At 34.6% G+C, this 19,340-nt stretch overlaps 1 protein-coding gene across 2 annotated transcripts in view; it reads left to right on the top strand.

The window, feature by feature from the left end:
* Positions 1-10,762, top strand: part of LOC129005169 (anoctamin-8-like) — a 28,782-nt gene extending 18,020 nt beyond the window's left edge. Inside the window, exons 13-20 of one of the 2 annotated variants that reach the window (XM_054433988.1) lie at positions 1,605-1,832; positions 3,381-3,578; positions 4,144-4,275; positions 5,155-5,330; positions 7,107-7,377; positions 8,387-8,491; positions 8,857-9,042; positions 9,943-10,762. In XM_054433988.1, the coding sequence (XP_054289963.1) occupies positions 1,605-1,832; positions 3,381-3,578; positions 4,144-4,275; positions 5,155-5,330; positions 7,107-7,377; positions 8,387-8,491; positions 8,857-9,042; positions 9,943-10,164 (1,518 nt within the window). In that variant the 3' untranslated portion in view covers positions 10,165-10,762. Of the gene's footprint in view, positions 1-1,604; positions 1,833-3,380; positions 3,579-4,143; positions 4,276-5,154; positions 5,331-7,106; positions 7,378-8,386; positions 8,504-8,856; positions 9,043-9,942 lie in introns of both variants that reach the window. The other variant, XM_054433987.1, reaches the window with a different exon arrangement.
* Positions 10,763-19,340: the final 8,578 nt, after the last annotated feature.

Raw genomic sequence — 19,340 nt, 5'->3', positions numbered from 1 at the left:
AAGGGTTATTTATCATCCAAAAATATGTTTTCAAATACGAAAGTGATTGTAATTTAAATATCTAGTGCACTGTGGGATCAGACATTTTCTTCCTACCTTTGTAATTGTTTTATGAGTTATAACGTCTAGGCTCCAAGGATTCTTAATTAAGTTACCACCAGTAGCCTATGTCTCATAAATTGAATTATTTAGTTTTAAAGATTTAAAGTATCAGTATTTAATTGGTAAACATATACATTACAGTAGCTGCAATGCAATATATAGGTACTAACATAAAAGCAGTATGGTTTATTTTTTTTAATTGCTCTTAAGTCTTAAGCTATTGGTACAGAGTGGCAAAATATGTACAGGCTCAAGGATTGAAGGAAAGATTAGACAAAAAGATTGTAAAGAGAACAGTATTATTGATTTTAAAGAGCCTAATGATAAAAGCTAAATTGTATTTTGTATATTTTTTTTGCTAGCCTATAATTGTCTAAGTAATGGGAGAATATTTGTTATTGTTTATGCGTTGAACACTTATGTTTGGACAAGAATAGTACGCTTAAGCTACTTAACATTCATAGATTAATGGAGACTGTTGGATATGTCATTAGTTTTGTCGAATTCCCTGCAATTTTCTTTCTTGTTTAAGAGATGGTTACCTTTTTTAAACTTTCATTTGGCCATCTACATTGGCCTGAGTGTGGAGAGTAAGGGGTTGGCTGATACAGTTCAAAAATTAACTTAACTGATAAATTTTAAGTGGCACTGTGATGATGAGCAATGTATATTTATTAAGCAATGTATATTTATTAAATTCAGTCTAAGGGAACAATAATAAGTCAAAATAAATCTTTTATTAATTTTCAAAATTTATTGAAAGTTTTATAAACATTTTATCTGCTGACACGCGCTCGTCTCGAGGAAGTGTACTTCCTGTGACGATGTCCCCCACGGTCCTGCAAACCCACAACCAATGAGAGCTTTCCTTTTCAAGGATACTCCATATATGGTAAATACAATTAATAAGTAATAGTAGAGGGGATAACTGTCACAGAACTCTTCTTATAATTTTTAGACAATCATTCCATCATCAACTTTCGAACTAGTAAGTAATTCCTCCCCCCTCTAGTCTCTCTCTCACTTTCTGGTTCACTTAGGTATTATCATGTAGTATTTCTATGTTATTATTTAAGATTCTGGAAATTAAATAATAATTAATCCTTTTAGAGATGAACTTGCGTATCTAATTTAATAATATGAACTTACTTGAGTGTAAATTTCTTGATTCAGTTTAAAATGTAAAATTAAACTTGTGTGAAACTTTAACGTTTTATTTCTTCTTTGGTTTTATCCTATTAACTTATTTAACCATGCTGGTCAGGCATAACAGCACCACCAAGAAATGAGCCCAAGACATTGCTGCTTTGATTTTAAAATCTGTTGCACTACTCACTGACCCACCAGACCACTTATGTTAGCTTATGTATCTTTGTTTACTTAAGGATCCATCCTCGAACAAATTTTAGGTTTTTGTGATTGTTAGTGTAGTTCAAAAGTAATCCATAAAGAATTTCATATACAAAGATATTTAATACCAAGCCTGTACATTTAATTTTCAGCAACTGGCAGCACTGTTGATAGCAAGACAGGTGATTGGCAATGTGAAGGAGTCAGCTCTGCCTTACCTGCTGGAGCAACTGCGACTGGCCAAGATGAGCTTTGACCTGTTTGGAGCTCTCAGTCCGAGTGAAGCAAAGCGCGAACCACCCGGCACTGAGCAAACTGAGCAAAGCAAGTCTACCAACCGCAACGTCAGTCAGGCTGAGCTGGAAAGCTCTCTATTCAAGGTATGATAGGTGGCAGAGTGGTTACAGTGCTCATCCAACAATCAAAAGGTCGCCAGTTCAATCCTGAGATGATGGTTTGAAACTGGACTTGACCATTGGGCTTTTAATAAATGCTCCATGGCTAAATAAACGGCTGGTCTTAGTCAGTAACATCGCTACACACATCTCACTTACCATATTCTAAACTCGTCCTTCACTCATATTTGGGTCCAAATACACGTCCTCAACACAATTTATCTAAGGTAAGGTATTCTGAAGATAAACGATGAGCAATTAGGATCAAGTTTGGATTACAGTCTTTGTTGTATTACGTGGAATATTTTGTCGTTGATATTAAAAATATCTTACTTGTGAATTGTTTTAAACCAAGCCTACTCTTACAAGGCAAACTATCTTTATTCTCTAACAGGTAATTTATCACCTATTTTAACTTTTCAAACTATTAGTTTTATCAAACCTACTCAACTATTTTTCTTGGCCAAATCATAGTAAAAAGCATCCTTGGGTAAAAGAGACATTGGTGTACAAGGTTTCAGTTCATCCCATATTTTCTGTTTTACATTCACCCAATGATTTTTAGATATTTGAATAGCTTTCTGTTACATATGTTATTAGGAATCGCAGATGTTCTGAATTAATTGTTATTATGTTTGTATTGATAAAAAGGGTATTCATAAACACTAGCTGTTACCCACGGGCTTCACCCCGTTTGACTTCATAAGTATTAACATAGACAAAAAGAAATAAAATATAGACCGTCACCTGTGCTGCGGTTACCATCGGTTCTGGCGCACACCGCTGGGAGTGCCATGTAGTTATGGCGTACACGTTACGTAAATTACACGGCACTCCCAGCGGTGTGCGCCAAAACCTATAGTAACTATAGTAACCGCAGCACGGCTGACAGTCTATATTTAATTATTTTTGTCTATGGTATTAATAAAACTATAGATTATTAAGTTAAACGGAAATAAACAAAACAGAATATAGTAATACAAACAAATAATCACACCTGATTTTAATAAGGTAATAAATTGAAAGAATAACAAACAAATAAGTACAGACCGTTTCACCGTGCTTGGCGTGTAGGGGAGGCAGTGCGAGAGAGACAGAAAAATACAAAAACGTAAACATAAAGCAAACTAATTTGACAACTGATGCTAGTTCACAACTTCAGTATTTGAACATGACTGTACCGTACATCGAGGCATGGTGGGGGAAAGCTCTCAGTGCGCATGCTCCAGCGAGGCGCCACGCACCGTGGCACTATCTGTACAGCTGAGGTATTTTTAACATTAGGTATATGGAAAGTTCCCTTTAGAATAGTTAAATAATAGATAAATAATGGATAGTTTTGCGCAAGGTTTCTCGTCATGACGAACATTTTAAGTATATGGTTTATGGGGGTGTGACTTGTAGTTTTCTCAAAAGTTCATGGGTACTTTTGGCTTCTATATATAAAGCATTCTATATATAAATAACATTAAGAGAAAATGGTACATTATCCATATTGAAAAAAACAAAACTATAATCCATGTGTCATTACAGTACGACGGCACGTTTGCTGATCACCTTGAGATGTTCATACAACTTGGCTACGTGGTGTTGTTTTCGTCTGCGTTTCCACTCGCCGCGCTGTGTGCGTTTATCAACAACCTGGTTGAGATACGCAGTGATGCATTCAAACTATGTTTCATATTCCAGCGACCGTTTGGGCAAAGAGTCCCCAACATCGGCACATGGCAGGTAACTGTTAATCGTCATATTTACAATTGATTTTCTGAATAAAATGGGTGAATTTCTCTGCTCTAAAAAGTTAAATCTCTGCTGTCATCCATACACTTTGTCATTTCCTTTGTTACAGTGCATTTTGGCATTTTAAAATTCCAGCTTCTTTGTAAATTGGTTCCCTGTAACTCATTATTGCATCTTTGTCAACTTAAAATTTGAGGTATTTAAAAACATACAAAAAATTGATTTTACTATCCAAAAACTTGTACCAAAGCAAAATATTTTAGGCCTACAAGTCACAGTGCAAGGTACATTAGGAATGTAATGTTTTTTTTAACTAGTCCCATTGACCATAATATTTGTTTTTTTTTAGTTTCAAAAATAAATTATTCAATAAAAAATAGAAAAATAGGCTTTGCTCAATCTTTGTCTAACAGACCAATAAAAAAGAAATATTTGATTTTAACGTTATAAATGTTTAAGAGGACCAGGCTGCAAGTTGCCTGTTTAAATCGAGAATGTAGTTCTTCTGTCTCCTAAAACAGTCAAATAAACATTCAGCACTGATGGTTTTACCCAGAATGCCATGGAAGCGATGGGACTGATAGCTGTGCTGGTCAACTGTGCACTGATTGGTCTCTCGGGTCCAGTACATCGCATGTTCCCTGAGATGTCCACCACACAAACCATCCTTCTCATCGTTGCCTTAGAGGTCAGTAATTGTAGTATTTAAATTATCTTGCAATTCAATCATATTCATTGTAGCCCTTTAAGCCTCAACGGGTGATAAATATTAGCAAAATACCTTTACTTTGAACTATAAATGTGACCATAACTCATGAAATTCAACTGAAACCGTGCCAGTCATGTGCTGCAATCTGAGATATAAGCATGAAACTACTACATTACTCCTTGATAGTAGGGCATTTAATAAATGGTTGCCTGTGTGGTTTTTTTTTCTTTCCTATCCTTGTCCTGTGCTATTACTTTTCTACATAGTGTAGCCGAACCTTAAGTCTGATTAATGATCAATTGGTCCAGTGCGTTGTCCTTGGCTAGTCGATAGCACCGTAGACCCCAAATCGTAGTGGATTCAAATCGGGTCCTATCCCTAACAGGACTAGTGTGCCACTCTGTGTCATTGAATATTTTTCTGATTTAAAAGAAAGTTAGGTGATTCTTTGTAATGAAAACTCTGATTCTCACTATAAACATATACTTATTACTCTCATTGACTGATTACACTCATCTCCATCCATACTTTACTTAAAATACCAAATCAAACCTACATTCGTATGGTCGCCATTTCATAAGAAAGTATTATAATACTACTCAATGAACCATTATAATTATTATAATGACCATAGACTACTCAATAAAGGAATTTTATGAAAATTAACATGTACAATTCACTATTGTATTGACACTATTGTAATTCTTGACGAATTAACAATAAAGAATATTGTATTGTATTGTATTAAAGTAAAGTATAAAGTAAACCTCTTTTGAACAGCTATTAAGTACTATAATGTCGTTTTAAACTGCATATCACGAAGGAAACATGATTGATACAATGTTGTGCAATGTGCAGCACACCATGTTGATCCTGCGACTGCTGGTTACTTCTGCCATTCCTGACTTGCCAGAGTGGGTGGCAACGGAGATGGCCAAGGTAGAGTTTGCCCGTCGTGAGGCGCTGCGTAGACTGTCCACAGCAACTCCGCAGCAGTCCACTCCTCCGCAACCTAACCAGCTACCTATTGGCAGGTAAACACTGCGGTCAAATAAACATTTTCACACTTGTCTATTTGGAGCCAAGTAAAATCAAATTAGATTGAATTTCAACATTTTAAAAGAGCAGTGAATAATAATCCAATCAAATTATGGACACTGTAAAATAAAGCTTTGAACGGTTAAAAACACCTCTGGTTTTTGGGTAACATTTTTTATAAAATATTATCTCTGCTATTGTATCCAACTAACCTAAACTCTAATATGAAATAAGAATAATATTGTTGCAAAAGGCACAGTGATTGAAATTTTATAAAAAAATACATTCATTTGATGGTTACAACGTTACAGTAAATATATGTTACACTCAAACTCCGAATTCGGACAATGTCCAAAATTTTTACCCACTCTGCGAAGTGGAAAGTGTGAAATACCCACGTCGCGGAGTGAGCATTTTATTCGGACATTGGCCGAAGCGAAATGCCCAGACCGCGTTGTGGGTAAACTGATTTACTCAAACGCCAAAGTCAAAACCTTTTTTGGCGATTGGGCAAATCCAAAATACCTACAACACGATTTGAGCAAAGGTGATTGCCCATGTCGGGCTGTGGGTGTTACTAGTTTACGCAAACGCCGAATAGTCTGAATAAACTACAGCATACACAAAAATCAACATGTAATCCACAATCACTAGGTAAAATCAAATAAAATTTATGTTTGCATATTTGTACGAGTGTAAAAACCCTTTTAAAAAAATATAGGTAAAAACCAAATTACCGGATAGGAAAAATTATAAAAAGGCTCGTTACAAATAGACAGACATTGAAATAATGTTTTCCGCTATAAAAGCAACCTTAAAACGGCGGCTATAACACAGTTCTTGTTACATTTGTATCAAAGTCCGATTCCTATTCTGTGACTGTTACGACTCTTTTTTAAATGCAACGTAAATGCAACCCATTCCAATCGAGCGTCTACAGCCGCGCGACTGGAGCGACTAGAGCCGCGCGGCTAGAGTCGCCACGATTCAAGATCATAAAGGATCAGTCTTATCACAATCGTAGAGCAGGTGATCGGCTGACTCCTCTGACCTACTGCATTGCCTACAGATCGGTTCACCATCCTTTGTAAATGTTTCCTGAATCGCCTGTGGCCAGTTGTCAGTTCCACCATTAATTTAATTCTTCGCCTGTCTAGTCTCAAGAGGTCAGAGACAACCCGTTTGGAAGGCCTAAACAAAGTAAGCTTACTAACCCCAAGAAGAAGAGTATCAACCCAACGTTTTCAGTGTTTTTCATTGGTCCATGACACAATAGAGGAGCATGCGCTTTTTTGTGAAATGCCACAGAAGGGTTGTGGACCAATCATTGTTGTCGCAGAGGCAGCGTTTGCCAATCTGTCCGCGGCTTTATTTCCTTCAATGCTTAGTACTGTATATTATGACATTGTTATAATCTAAGGCTTACCTTACGATCCAATTGATTTATTGTGGAGACCTAGGTTTCTACACCGGAGTGTTATCGTCAGTCCTAGGCTAAGCTAAACTTTTTGTTTTTCATCTCTTACTTGAGATATTGTCGGTTGGATAGAATTTTTACAAATACAAATACTGAATATACATAAATATTTACAAAGACATAGTGGAGAACTTAGATGCATGGCCATGAACTTTTCAATCCTAACCTCCAAAGTTGAGACGTGATAAGGATGACTTTACTATCTTCAACTTCTAGCATGGTTGTTATCACTCCAAAGACTCATAGAGTTATTATGTAGGACTGAGGACAATTAACCAGTACACTGCTATTGCAGGTTCGTAGTATCACCTGCGACGGAAGAGATCGAAGTGGCACCGGAGGAGGAGGCGGAAGAGTTAGACACAGAAGAGATAGCTGCGACTGTTGTAGTAGAGGAACCTCCTCCACCCTTACCTCAGGACCCCCCCACCCCACTCACCCCTCCACCAGCAGTCCCTGCAGTGCCTCCGTCCATCAGGCGGATCCATCGTGAGTGGCTGGCGGCCGACGCTGAGGCTGCTTTGGGTCATCATGTCACTATAGGACCCAGCGGGGGAGTGGAATGGGTACTTATCTATACCGTTCTTTTACATCCGTTTATTAACTGTGACATATTTAATACAGTAGACTTTCCTCATTTCTCATCAATATTACTTTTGGATAATGCAAATAGACATTCCATTTATGTGAACCAAATGGACCATTGACTATGAATACTGCAAGGATACATCAAATATGCATGAACTAGATTCAGCATTGACTTTGTATTGCAGGTAGACATCACATTTACGATAAACAGATGTAGCATTGACTTTGGAAAAGTATTAGATAAATATGTTTGCTCCACTCAATATTCTGCATTGTACACATAGTTTCTAGCATTATAAGCTATGACATACTACTTTGAGACTGTGCCCATAAAATGAAAAGCGTTCTGTCAAAGCAAAAGAAGGCTATTTGAATAAATTACAAGTTCAAGTTATAGAGCATATCGTAAACCTTTTTTTGTTAGTTAAACAAATTTTCATATTATATCTTCTTAATTTTTGTTGTCTGTAAAATCAAATACAGTACCTATTTGTGGCTTTAAAAATAGATACTGTTACTTTAATCATTTTAAAAGTGGAAATCACTTACACAACTAAGCAAAGGGTAAAAACTCAAGAATGTTTTCAGTGTTTAATTTTTTTTAGGTTAATTTTAGCCTGTGATCACTATTAACTACATCAAATAGAATACTAACGGTTAGTAATTTTTAATGTGTGATCATGTCTGGTCCTTATGATCACAGAGTAAATCAGCCTGTGTATTTTAATTTTAGCCTGAGTTTCTTAAATCTAGTCTGTTGGTCTGGCTGATAAAACATCTTTTTATAGTTTGGAGAAACATTTGAACTGTTCAATCTTCTATTGTTTGAATAACTTTGAATTATTATTCATGTGGACTAATTATTCTACCTATTTACTCCTTGTCGGCTTCTTTATATTATTGTTAATCTTTAGATATGTTATACCACTGTTCATTTCTACGTTTTATAGTTTTAGTATTTATGACGTCCACTGCTCTTGTTGGCAGGTACGAAGGCTAGGACTGGAGGGAGTGCGCAAGACCAGCGAGCCTGACATGGGTTGTAGCAGTGTGGTACACCGCAGCACTGACTGTATAGCGCTGCAGCATAAGGTACATTGTAAGGTATTGTTGTTAGAGGGTACAGTTAGAAGTTGGTAGCACTGTTATCTCATGCATGTAAACAGCTAATGTTTTGTAATTGGGTATTTTGGTTTAATAAACTCTGTTGTTATGGGACTTTTTGATTGAAGAGTGTTGATTTGATTATAAACGAGAATAAAGAATTTAGGAACTAAATAGTTGAAACTATTTTCAAAGGAGGGGGCAAAATTTGGCCTGATGGTCCCTTAGTTTTTGGAAAATGCCTGTAGCAAATTAGTTAAGAGTGAAAAGTGTAAGCTATCTCGATAAAATTGATTATTTTTGGCAGAAGTAGAAAGAGTAGTAATAACGATTTGAACACCTTTTGGTGTCAGGACGGAGTGGCCAGCAGTAGTGACAGTGATCTGCTACGTAGTGTCCCACCCTGGGCCCGTCGTACTGGTGGAGGTAGTCTCAGTACAGCTCCACAAGTACCTCCGCCCCCTCTACCCGAGCCGTCCACTTCTGACACCACTGCCTGTGACAATGACGCAGCCACACTGGCAGCTAAAAAACAGAAGGTTAGTACCTGCAACTACTAGTATAACAATTTAATTTTTCATTACAAGTACCAAAAGGAGCCAAACACATGAACATCAAATTTCACGTGAAAGTTTCATCTACGAAGAGAAGCTGAGGACAGGTAATTGGAGGTAATGCCAGAAAATCACTTTTGGTTCAAGAACCATTTTTTTCATCACGATGCAAAAATACGTACAGTAGACCTCCTCTTAACCGACCCTAATGGGACCGGACCTAGGTCGGATAACTCGAAAGGTCGGTTGAAACGGGCAATCCCTAAAATCATAAAATAATGAAGTGCTATTCATTTGGAATTATATAATCATTATTTTGAAGTCATACATGCATTATTTATAAAATAAATACATTATTTATAAAATATTTATAAAAAATTAAGCAATATGTAATAGTTGTTATTTCTCAGGTCTGTTATTCTGTATACGAGAAAATTATATAATTATATAAATTATATAATTATTATAATGTTATTCCGTGCTGTGACAAAAAGTATCGTTCATGACATGCACCGAAAGTGATTTTCCCACACTTGCTCCAATTGCCAATTATCCATCCTCGGCTTTGCCTTTTATGTGAAAATAACTCTAGCAGGCTTGGCTTCGTCTAGCAATTGAAATTTGCTGTTCCTGTGATCGGCTTTGCCTCACACATAAAACTCTTTATTATTTGAAGTACAGTAGAACCTCTCTCAAGCGAACACTTCTTACTGGAATGAGTATATTAACAAAATTGGCCTAAGAAAAACACCTAAATGCATCATGGACAAAGGAAGAGAAAGTGAATTACCAGTGATTATTAGGCTTTAAATAAATGATCCTGGTTGAACACCAACACAGCCAAATTAAATGAAATCAGTCCCAATTAAATTACTTGTTTTTCAGGCTAAACAGACATTCATGAAGAGGGCTCGGAGTGTCGCAATCTTCTCTCTGAAGCTGAAGGAGCGGAGAGCTAAGGAAGCAGAGGGGGGAACTAAGAGTAAAGAGAAAGAGAAACCTTCCCCTAGAACTCCCATAGAGCCTACACCTGTCCCTATGGGAGAGCTCTCTTATATTCCTATAGAGAAACTCATACACCTTGACGATGTCAGGAAAAATAAGTAGTGCCTCACAAACATATCCGTCTCCTTTATTGGTGAAAAGGTATTTTTTTATTGATATTCCAAACTATTCATTGAAACCTGCAGGATTTTTCCCTGATTTGACCAATGTTTAGGCCTACCAAAAAAATATTATTTTTCAGAATGGTATTACGACCTAATGTTGACTTTTATTTAAAACAGATATTTAGAAATCCTTCTTAAGATTGTAAGATTATTAGGGTGAAATAAAACTTCCAAATTTGTTGGTCTTCCGTGTAACGAATTAAACCTTATTTTTCTAATTAAGTAAATTGTTACATTAATCTAAAACCATTTACATCGACAGCAAGAATGATCCTGAACTTAAGTATACTGAGTAAAGCCGTTGTTAGCAATCCTCACTGCAACTACTAGTATCACTATTAACTAGATCAAATAGAATACTAATGGTTAGTAATTTTTAATGTGTGATCCTTATGATCACAGAGTAAAGCAGTCTGTGTATTTTAAGTCTAAAACTGTAAAAAAAACAACTGTTTGTTTACCATTATGTTACAAATTGATACATTTTGTAGTTGATGTAATTTTAAGTTTTTTTTATCAGTCCACTTTTGTGTGAGGATGAAAACATTGTTAAAAAATTCTTTCTATTTTCTAGTTTTGTTTAGCAGCTATGCATGCTGAATCTTTTTTATTCAAATTGTGGATTATGTTATTTTTTAAACCTTAGTAACATTACTACAAGTCTAGTGTTTTACTTAATCAATATATAATATTCTATTCCAATGTGTTTTGCTATGTGTGTTTCAATTATTTTCTACATATTTCTAACCCATACAAATCAAAATCTGAATAGTTTTTAATTTTTCTGTACCCATTTTATTACTAAACCAAAAAATCAATGGATTTAATAAAAAAGATAACTTTTCTATATCTTTATCCGTCCCAAAATTGAATTTCCAAAATGTTTATCAGGGTTAATTAAATACTGGAGCACACGAAACTTGGACAATTTTCTAATTTACATCTGCTTGAAGAATTCTACAATGGCAGTTTTGTAGTCTTCAGAAAATTCACTTGTTAGTACTGTAGCAATAGCTGCACTGCAATATTCATATGTATATAAGACTGATATGTGTTTAGGCGCTTTTGGTGGTTTTATATTATTATTATTAGCATAAAATTACTTTACTCTGTTTCATGTCTGGAGGTCTCTTGACGATTTGCAAACACATTAATCATGATTTAAGTCTTCAGTTATGATATAATTATTTTTCACAATAGATGATTTTAGTGATTATTAGTACCTAAAAGCACTGAATAGAGGTCTTGCTTTACTACTCTAATAAATTAACAGTTTTCCCATTGCTGAAATCATGATTGAAAATACATGCGCTTTTGTCATTCACTATTAACAATACAATCACATGTCAAAACAATATCTTCTGTAAATCAGAGAAGGAAAATAGTTTATCTTCCCATAACAGGAGACTTCCTCTCGGACTGTATGCAAAATCAATAAACTTCAGCAACAATGAAGGAATATTGCAATAGAATCTGTATGTTCGGAACATTTTTATGTTAGTGAGGGAAACCTTTATGTTTATGTGCAAGTCATGACTGTCCCATCAAATCTGATCCCAACGAGTGGAAGTCTACTGTAATTACTTATCGAATAACTTTCATTCAGTGTCTGCAACTTTAAAGCAATTTAGGTATTGCACTTTTTTATTGATTGTGTTGAAATAATTGAAACAGAGAAAAGAAAAATGCTTCTGTGAATAAGGCTGTGTGTTAGACAAGTTTACAATAAGTTAAATTGAGTTCTTTTTGTAGTTAGACTGCGCTCAACTGTGTATATCGATGTCCGCTTGAATTTTCTTATCATAGAATCAAGTAGATGCACCTTTTAAGCGAGGGCACAACAAAATTCTAGAATTGATTGTGTTCAAATGGTACAGTTTTAATACCTAAACTAAGTGTAAATATTACTGCTGAGGTTTTGTAACAGTAAAATTAAATATTTGTATGCTCCTTAAGCAAATTTAAATCTCATTTATTTAATTTTAACCATGGATTTTTTTACATTTATATAAATAAAGAGGTATGTTTTAAATTTTCATATTGGATTGTCTTTACTATAATGTTAGTTTCTCAATATGCAACAGTTTATAAACAAGAAATTTTTTGTGTAAAAAATTATTTCCTTTCCTTAACTCATCTGTATTGAATTGTGTTTCGTTATACATTCCCTTTTTTGTTGATGGTATGAAAAATAATCGAATACAGTGCTACACAGTTTTGTAGAAAATGCACTAAAAAACAAAAAGAAAATATGTTACGTCAGAGCTTTTGACTTGTACATCATTTTTAATGTCAATGTTGTTGTTATGAGATAAAATCATGTTTTAAATACATAATACCGGACTCGTGTTTTACAAACACTAGGATTTTAAACTATCTAAATGGAAGTGATTGATTGTGTTTTACATTAGCAAGTAATTTATACTGCAGTTGAACCTCTATTAACCGTTAGGCAAGGACCGGGAGCTTTACAGTAAAGCTGATAACATAGATAATAGACGTATAACAGAAATCCTGTTGCAAACCAGTACAGTAACTTGATTTGGGAAGATATGAAATCCTGCACAAGTAAATAATACATATATTTATATTGCTTGCATACAAGTGTAATACAGAACTGTTATTTTGTATGTTGTACTGGTTTACTGTTCATACAGTGAAACAAAATCCCATTAAAAAATAATCAAAGTACTGTAGTGAGGTGACGGATAACGGATAACAGAGAGTGACGGTGACTCGAGGTTATACTGTAAAAGGTTATTTAAAGTCTTAAAACGTTATGTTGACAACCGGTTTACGTTTCTAATTGCATTTATTTTGTGCTATATTATTTGTAAATCTAAATAAGTTTTTAGTTCAATTACAATTATCTAGGTTGTTCTCTTATAGTTGTAACTATTAAAATAATTTTGTATAAATTTGGTACTTAAGTTATTAACCCTTAGAGTGCCAGGCGAGAAATAAAAGTAACGCTCAAAAAATGCCGATGATTTTTCCCGAAGGTCGCGCTAAAAATGCCGAGCGCGATCTGGCGATTTTTAGGTTAAAATTTTGTAAAAATCGAATTTTCGATATTTCGACCAACGAAAATCGATGTATCGCATCTAGTAACTTTCAACTCAATGTTAATATATGGGTTAAAAGAATCCGAGTATCCATTCGGTTGTTATGACAACTGTTCGATCATTACGAAACGTTCAGCCGGACGTTGGCACTTTTGGCTCGTTCTAAAAACGTCCGGTCGGCCGGACGTCGGCACTTTTGGCTCGTTTTAAAAACGTCCGGACGTTGGCACTCAAAGGGTTAAAACCCAATCTAAAATGGTATTTTCAATGGTATCAAGTCTCTCCTTGAAGTAATATTCTATTGTTTTGGTTGCTTCCTTAGGACAGGAGGTAGAATATCCGCTGTTAATCTGCATTCCATACTTACCAGATAGTATCAGAAGTTTAGTTTGTTAACATAGCAAGCTTGTCTAGAGAATAGTAAAGTTGGTCTGTTGGTTTCTGCTATGTTGGTATCCCTTCTAGGTTGTTACTGAAGAGGCACATGATCTGATCAGTTTACCCAAAATGTTACGTATTTTTGTTTTATCAAATTGGTTTTTACTTTTGTATCTTAAATGTTTTACAATATCAAAATTTAAGTTGGCAATATTATTGAACTGTTTGTGACTGCTTTTGGAAAATAAGTCTCATGGATCAGCTGTAGTTTTTCCTGCCTGTATTTTGTGCCACTTTAAGGCCGGCCACACACAGAACCAGGCGGGTCGGGGCGCGACAGGGCACGGCGAGACGCCCTGTCTTGTTGCTGTCACACACAGAATGAGGCAGGGCACGTCAAGTAAAAAAGTTTAGCCCCCATAAACCTGAAAATTAATATAGGATTTTTTTATTTCTGAGCCTTGAGCCGATTTAGCCAATTTTTTATTTGACTTTTTGGAGCAGAATAGAAAACAAAACTCAAAGTCATAGGTACCTCCAGAGGAGTGGTTTTTTAAACCCTTAAGATATGAACGTTGGCCCTCTCTTTCCTCAGTTATCAATACCAAGATAAATTATTAGTTATTCAACCACTGTAGTAATATCATCACTGTATAGTCTTATTAAAGGGTGTAATCTTTGGTCGTATTAATTTTTACAGTTTTGTATGTAAATTGTATCAGTTGTAAAATAATCCTTATCAAAATTAGCCCGTAAGGGAATAAATCACATGACCGCGCATGCGCAGAAAGTTCTGCCCGGCAGCGACTTGCCTCGGGGCATAATTTTGGAGACCTTCGCATTTTGCCCTGAGGGCGCCCGGGGGCGTCTTTTCGACGTGCCCTGCCTCGCCCGGTCCTGTGTGTGGAGCTCCATAAGCGCCCGTGCAATTCTCGTCGCACAAGACGCCCCGGGGCAAAATGCCCTGTCGCGCCCTGCCTTGCCTGGTTCTGTGTGTGGCCGGCCTAAACCTTCAAAAATATGAATACATTATAATTGATTTACAATTAAATAAGATGTATTTCAAGTTCTATCTTTATTTCTGAAAATTAATAAGTTTATGAAAATAAATACTAAGGAAAAGTCATGCATTGAAAACTAGTGGTAAAAGTTAAATTTTTCAATCTCAATTATTAACATAGATTTTTGTCTATTGATGGACAGATAAAACAGTATAACAATTTGAACAGCCTTATTTTTGATGTTGGTGAACAAAGAACAAATTAAAATACATGGATTAAAAGTACTTTGAAATCACTTGAACTTTTAATACACTATTAGTTTTAAATTTCATTGAGGCAATTATGGAGGATGTTGTTCAACTATCGACAAGCCGCTACTTAAGAATGACTATTGACCAAGAACTAAGCTTTCATTCTCAATTGATTACCACTATCAGAATGATTTGTGTAATTTTATATTTCTTGTAATATTTTACTATAGAATGATAACTGTTGAACCATTTCTACAAAATTATGATAAGTTTTAAGTTTAATAGATTTAGTTACAAGAAAATTGCATTTGTTACATTGAAGTATTGACAAGTTTTGTATGCAGGGAACAACTTGACATTAGTTGCATGAGCTAAGAGTATTAACTGTTGTTATCTAGTTATTTGTGAACACATTGTTATTAATAAACTTAGTTTTAAAGATAAAACAGTTTTATATTGTGAACCTTGACTTTAAAAACTTGTTGAATCTCAATGCGGTAGGTTTTAAAAGTTTGCCACTAAATAATACTTCATAATAAAAAATCACAAGTTTTTTATGAAAGCTAACCTCCACCTACTCACACCAAACACCTACTCACATATCACAGGCCTAGAGTTGAAATATTCAACACAATGTCCTGTAAGTTCTTGTAAGGATGCATCAGGAAAGGGTTTTGAAAACTTTTAACTCTAATGGTTTTCATCCCTGTGTCTGAGAACTAAAATAATAAAACCAATATTTTTGTTATTGGTATACTCAAATAGTTGTTTGTATACCAAAGTGCTGACAAATAGAAACGTGATGGCCTATTTTATTTCAATTCCTATAGGGTTGACCAGAAAGCTTTGTGAAACACAATTGTAGATCTTGACGACTCCCATCATGCCATAATTATTTTGAATATTCAAACCACAACAAGAATGCATATCCAAACAAACAAAAACATGGCATGGCGATCAAAATTCAAAACGAGCGATCGTGACAGGGATGGGAAAAGTGAGGACAAGAAGGTGAATGGGCACAGTGTCTCACACACAGACCTACAGATTTTATATTGCCATTTTGATTGCTACTCCATCCCATTCCCATAAAATATCCTAATAATAATATGAGTTTTTGTTTTAGCATTTCGTTGGTGTTAAAGTTTGGTGCAGATCAGTCAAAAGGGCTCTGCCCCAGAGGGTTTTAAGTGGGCCAAGACTTTTTGATCTACAATGTTTACAAATAAATATCATTCAAAAGCAGATGTTTACTTTCACCAACTGTTTTGTAGGTTTGAATAATCACAACATTCTGTATTAGCAATAGTCATGATTTGAAATAGTGCCACAGTGTTTCTACAGAGTGCAGCACAGAAAACTATTTTACTTTTCAATAAGTCCAAATGTATTAAACCCCAAATCGCAGCACACCTGTGCACTAACATAAGAACCTTTATCAAAGTATTATAAACAATAAAAGGGATGACTTTTTTAAATTTATGACAACAGCTAATTTGCAACCAAAAGGTGAATGAGCGTAGCAAACGAACATCAACCTGGAGGCGAGTAAGCGTAGCGAACGAGCTTACCTGAAAACAAGTGAGCACAGCGAACGATTTCCAACCTGAAGGTGAGTGAGCGTAGCGAGGAACTTCAACCAGGACGTGATTGACCCATCCGAATACTTATGAAGTTAAGCGGGGCAATGCCCGCGGGTACAGCTAGTTTTGTATATTTTGAAAAAAAAAATTGTTTTTTTGGGGGGAGGCCTCTGTTGATCCGCCCCTGAATGTGATCTACTTTCATTACCATTACGTTATGTCAAACATGAGAAATTTTGCTGACGACTAGGAGAGAAATTAGATCCCTGTGTTGTGTTGTGATATATTTTATTTGAGCAATAGTTAAACTGATTTTCAGAGTATCGGATCATATTATGATCACAAATTTTATATCAGTGAGTAAAATATCCTGAGGAAATCTAGTGCATCGTCACAGGATTAAATCCTTTTAGAATGTGCCCGCAAATAGCTTCCTCCATAGTGGAATCTATGCACCAACACAACTTCTAACTGTCCACCCACAATATATATTCCAGATACTTAGGAAGATATCAATTTTTTTTCAAAGCAACCCTATATTTTATAGCAATAAACAGTACAATCAATTATTCAAGATATATATGCCTTCTAAAGTAATTTTGTTGGAATAACCTATGAATTTAATTTAATGGAGTTAATTGGATACAATAGATTGTCACTTTGTCTTGTTGAAGTTAATTTGTGTGTCTAATTTATGTCTGAATTCATCATAACATATATATTAATCTCTAATTTGTTATCGTTTATTGTCTACGAAATTCTATCTGTGGTTTTACCCACTTGGTATCTTTACCGAATCATCAAACAACCCAATTGGTAATTTCCTTTATATAACTCGACTTAGTATCCTAAATTGCAATAAAAGTGAAGTGAAATGTTCTCTACTGTGAACAATTTTAGTTATTCTTGTTAAGTTATCTGTGGGTTGGTGGATACAAGTTTTGCTTCTAACATTGATCAATAGGAAATGTGTAGGCCTATTGGTTATAGATTACCTTGTTTGTAAACCAGCTGGCTTATGTTTAGCTTTGAATACTTCATAAAGTGTAGGCTATAGTACTGACGTGAATTGATTAATATTTTTTATTCCTCCATACCGTTATTAGCACAATTTTCAAGCAAGAAGTAGAACTTACAACTTATACATTTTTTTTATTGACAACTTGTATTGACACACTTTCAATCTTAAGGATTGTAAATAAAGTATTCTTGTAGCATTTTATATTTGGTATTTTTTGTCACTCTAAAAAAAAAACAAATTCAAGTTAGTATTTTCCTTTTTTTTAGCTCTCCTCAGTCATGAAAGATTCAAACATGTTAGTTCAATTTTGTCAGTTAAAACAGAAATTTAAATATTTGCAAGATCCTGTAAGAAAAAGAGAAGACAATTTGATTGGCCAGGGTAACTCAGTGATTGTTTGAAGCACATGGTCTTCAGCCAATCACAGGGTTACCTTGGTCAGACAAAACTTAATCACCCTTCTTGTCCGGCCTCAGTTGTGCAAAACCAGTTGATAAGTAAAGTTTAGTTTGTTTGTTCTTTTGGTCAGTTACCCCACGTTTTGGGTAAGTCTCTTAAAAATTTTAAATTTAGTTAGTTTTATTTTAGATATGTTAACAGATGTCCTCTCTTTTTAAGATTTTGATTAAATCTCAAATCACAAAGTTTCTAATTAATTTTATTTCTTTTAGGGCTCATGATTAAGAAGCAACTAAAAAAGTTAAATAAAGTCAAGATTTGTTTAAGTAAAGTATATCAAGAAGGAATTTTTAAAAGATTAACACTTAGTATAATTTTGATGAGCAGAGCTTATTTTCAAGAATTTAAGTTGAATGTTATTATGAAAAAAAATGAAGAGTTTAAAATAAAAGTTTTGTTCAATCATTTTCAAGAGGATATTATCTTTACCTGCTTTTGGCATCCAAACAAATTTTACAAGTCAAGACATTAAAATATATTAATACATAAACTAGATCATGTGGGCCTAGTACGCTACAAAATGCGCTACTCTGCTAATTCTTGTAAAGTTTGGTGTCAAATGAAAGATATAAATTATTTAATTTAATTTAAAAAGTGTTATTGAAGTAACTTAAAATGGCTCTAAAAGTAGAATTTTTAGTCAAACAAGAACTTCAATATGAACTAATAGTAAGAGGGATTGAGTTTGATTCCAATGACAGTGTGTCAGAGCTAAGAAAGTTATTAAGAGCAGCAATAAAAATTAAGGTAATGCCTAACCCTTATAATCTTTCAAAAAGGTTAGTTGTTGTTGACGAAATTCAAACTTTAACTAATAGTTTGCAAAGTTTGGAAAACAAAATCCAAGATCTTGAAGAGAGTAAAGACATAAATGGTTTTATTAGAGCAGAAATTAAAATTAATCACTATGGATCAAGAGTAAATAATTTAAGTCAGTTTAAGCTAGGCGTGGATGAAAAAGCTAAAGTAGAGGGTTTGATTGACAAGTTAAAGACAGTAAAAGAGTCATTTGGTAAACTCAACTTTGATGCAAACGAAAAAGCTACAGTAGAGCGTAAACTTAGTGAAAGTATTTTAGAAGAGGAGGAACTCGAAAATGTTTTTACAGAAAAGTTAAAGTGTGTAGAAAAAGTATCACAATCTAATTTAAATGTGCAAGAGGACCAAAAATGTAGTTTTGCTAAGCTACCCAATCCAATCCAAATACATTCAAGAAATTTTCATGTTTGTGATGGACTTGATGTAAATAAGTTATTAGGTTTCATAAGTAACATTTTGAAACTCAAGGATGAAACTGAGCTTACTGATGATCAAGTAATAGACTTAAGCTTAGGATACTCAACAGGACCACTGCAT

The sequence above is a fragment of the Macrosteles quadrilineatus genome, unplaced genomic scaffold, assembly GCF_028750875.1.
Source record: "Macrosteles quadrilineatus isolate MER2022 unplaced genomic scaffold, UCM_ALF_1.0 Scaffold_17__1_contigs__length_3442018, whole genome shotgun sequence".
Taxonomy (NCBI): domain Eukaryota; kingdom Metazoa; phylum Arthropoda; class Insecta; order Hemiptera; family Cicadellidae; genus Macrosteles; species Macrosteles quadrilineatus.
This window is presented reverse-complemented; position numbering and strand designations above follow the sequence as displayed.